Raw genomic sequence first — 1,833 nt, 5'->3', positions numbered from 1 at the left:
AAGAGCTAGAGAACAATATTATCTAGTTCATTGATCCCCAATTGATAACACGCAGTTCTTATAAGTACCATATCATGATAAGAAAAATCAGGATCTCCGAGAGTTAGATTGCCAAATCTCTCTTCACACCAATACTCAACATACATGGAGGCGGTCAAGTATGCACCGCATACCTGGAAAAACGAGAAGAGTTATATACTGGAAATAGCTTTGAAGTCTCGATCTTAAATTGGTTAATGATCTAAAAGGACAGTGATGACTCACTACTGCTGATCTGGCAACAACAAGATAATCAATGGAAAGCCAATAAACCTGATCAACAAAAGGCACTCTTTATGATGAAGATATTAAAAGAAACAAGAGGAATTACTGATTAGCCAACTAGAGCCACATGTAATGATACAAAAACTCTTAAAACAACAAATGTATTGAAACCTTAACACTAAATGGCTACATCATAGAAGTAGCACACAACTGACAGGGACAAATACGTTTTGCATGGTTTTAATATAATATAAAGTTACTAAACCTCAAAGTTGATCATTTGAAAGTAATCAATTCTTCTTTTTTTTTTTTTTGAATTTAAAGTAATCAATTCTTCTTATGTGACATAAACACAAAAATTATAACAATGCATATCATAATCAACAAAACTAAAGGTGTGACGCCTATCACATGTTCCTGTAAAACAGTTGGAAATCTTAGCAGGAAGCTAAAAGCACTTTGGGAAATATTTTATGGATCAGAAATGTTCATAGTCGGAACAATGCATATAGTCGGAACAATGCATATGGTAATTGAAGCTAATAAACCTTTTCCCAATTTGTAGTTATGGACGCTGCCATTCCATAAGCATTCTGCAAGGGCATCTCAAAAGTTAGATTTGAAAACATATATCATAAAAATATTTTATACAAATAAAAAATCAAAATCAAAATCAAATCAAATGATACAGATTTCACTAAAGAGATTAGAAATAGCAGATTGTCCTTATATACGACCTATGATTAGCATAACTTTCCCTGTTATTGATATTGAAGCCTATTTCTTATGCAAGATAACAATTTTTCTTAGAAACTTAAAAAAAAATTATTGCAAACAGATCAGTCAGTGCTCAAAGCAATACCCCTAACCTTTTCTTTCTTAGTTTGTCCAGAAAAAATCGATCTTTCGAGGACATAACACATCCGCAGTTCATTCAGGGTATTTAACATAATTTGCTTCGACTTTGTTAGCTTGTTTGAATCAATGAAGATATACTCTTTCACCTGCCAATGGGGATTACAAGCTTTAGCAAAAGTGACTACCAATTTTCTGTTTCTGCAACATACACAACTCTTGAGGAAAATCATGAAGCAGCCACCAGGTAGAACCTTACGGTATACAACTAGAATTAGCAAATGACAAGTATAATGCTCAGCTCATCAACAAAAACAAAGAAAACAAACAACCAAAGTTCTAAAATAGATTTAAATTCGGTTGTACAAAAAAGTCGAGGAGTCAAGGTGGGAAACAGTAAAGTATGCAAATATGTACAATAGACAAAACCAAAAAAGGGAACGCAATGGAAGTGAATTGACTTAACAAACAGAGATATCCAGAGAAGAAGCAATGCAAGCAATTAGAAAACTAAGCACTACTGGTAGGTCCAGAAAATAGAAGATTTACCTGTGACGTTATTAATTTGTGTAAATTGATATCCGTCCCAATCCTTCCTGCAAGACTAACAATAACACTAGGGAATAGAAGCTCCGAGATTTCAGCTTTCAGCATTGCTATGTTCTGGCATAACCTGTCAAACAAAGCAGCAACAATGATTCACTCAGTGCAAGA

The 1,833-nt window shown here is 33.8% G+C and overlaps 1 protein-coding gene across 1 annotated transcript in view; it reads right to left on the bottom strand.

Moving 5' to 3' along the window:
* LOC104698953 (serine/threonine-protein kinase ATM-like) overlaps nt 1-1,833 on the bottom strand; it is a 34,776-nt gene that overhangs the window by 11,943 nt on the left and 21,000 nt on the right. The window contains exons 42-46 of the mRNA XM_019246333.1: nt 1,669-1,792; nt 1,134-1,268; nt 813-857; nt 265-312; nt 69-173 (exon numbers count right to left, since the gene is read on the bottom strand). Coding sequence (XP_019101878.1) covers nt 69-173; nt 265-312; nt 813-857; nt 1,134-1,268; nt 1,669-1,792 — 457 coding nt within the window. The remainder of the gene's footprint in view (nt 1-68; nt 174-264; nt 313-812; nt 858-1,133; nt 1,269-1,668; nt 1,793-1,833) is intronic.

The sequence above is a fragment of the Camelina sativa genome, chromosome 6, assembly GCF_000633955.1.
Source record: "Camelina sativa cultivar DH55 chromosome 6, Cs, whole genome shotgun sequence".
In the NCBI taxonomy this organism is placed as follows: domain Eukaryota; kingdom Viridiplantae; phylum Streptophyta; class Magnoliopsida; order Brassicales; family Brassicaceae; genus Camelina; species Camelina sativa.
Note: the sequence above shows the minus strand (reverse complement) of the source record. Positions and strands in the feature narration are given on the sequence as shown.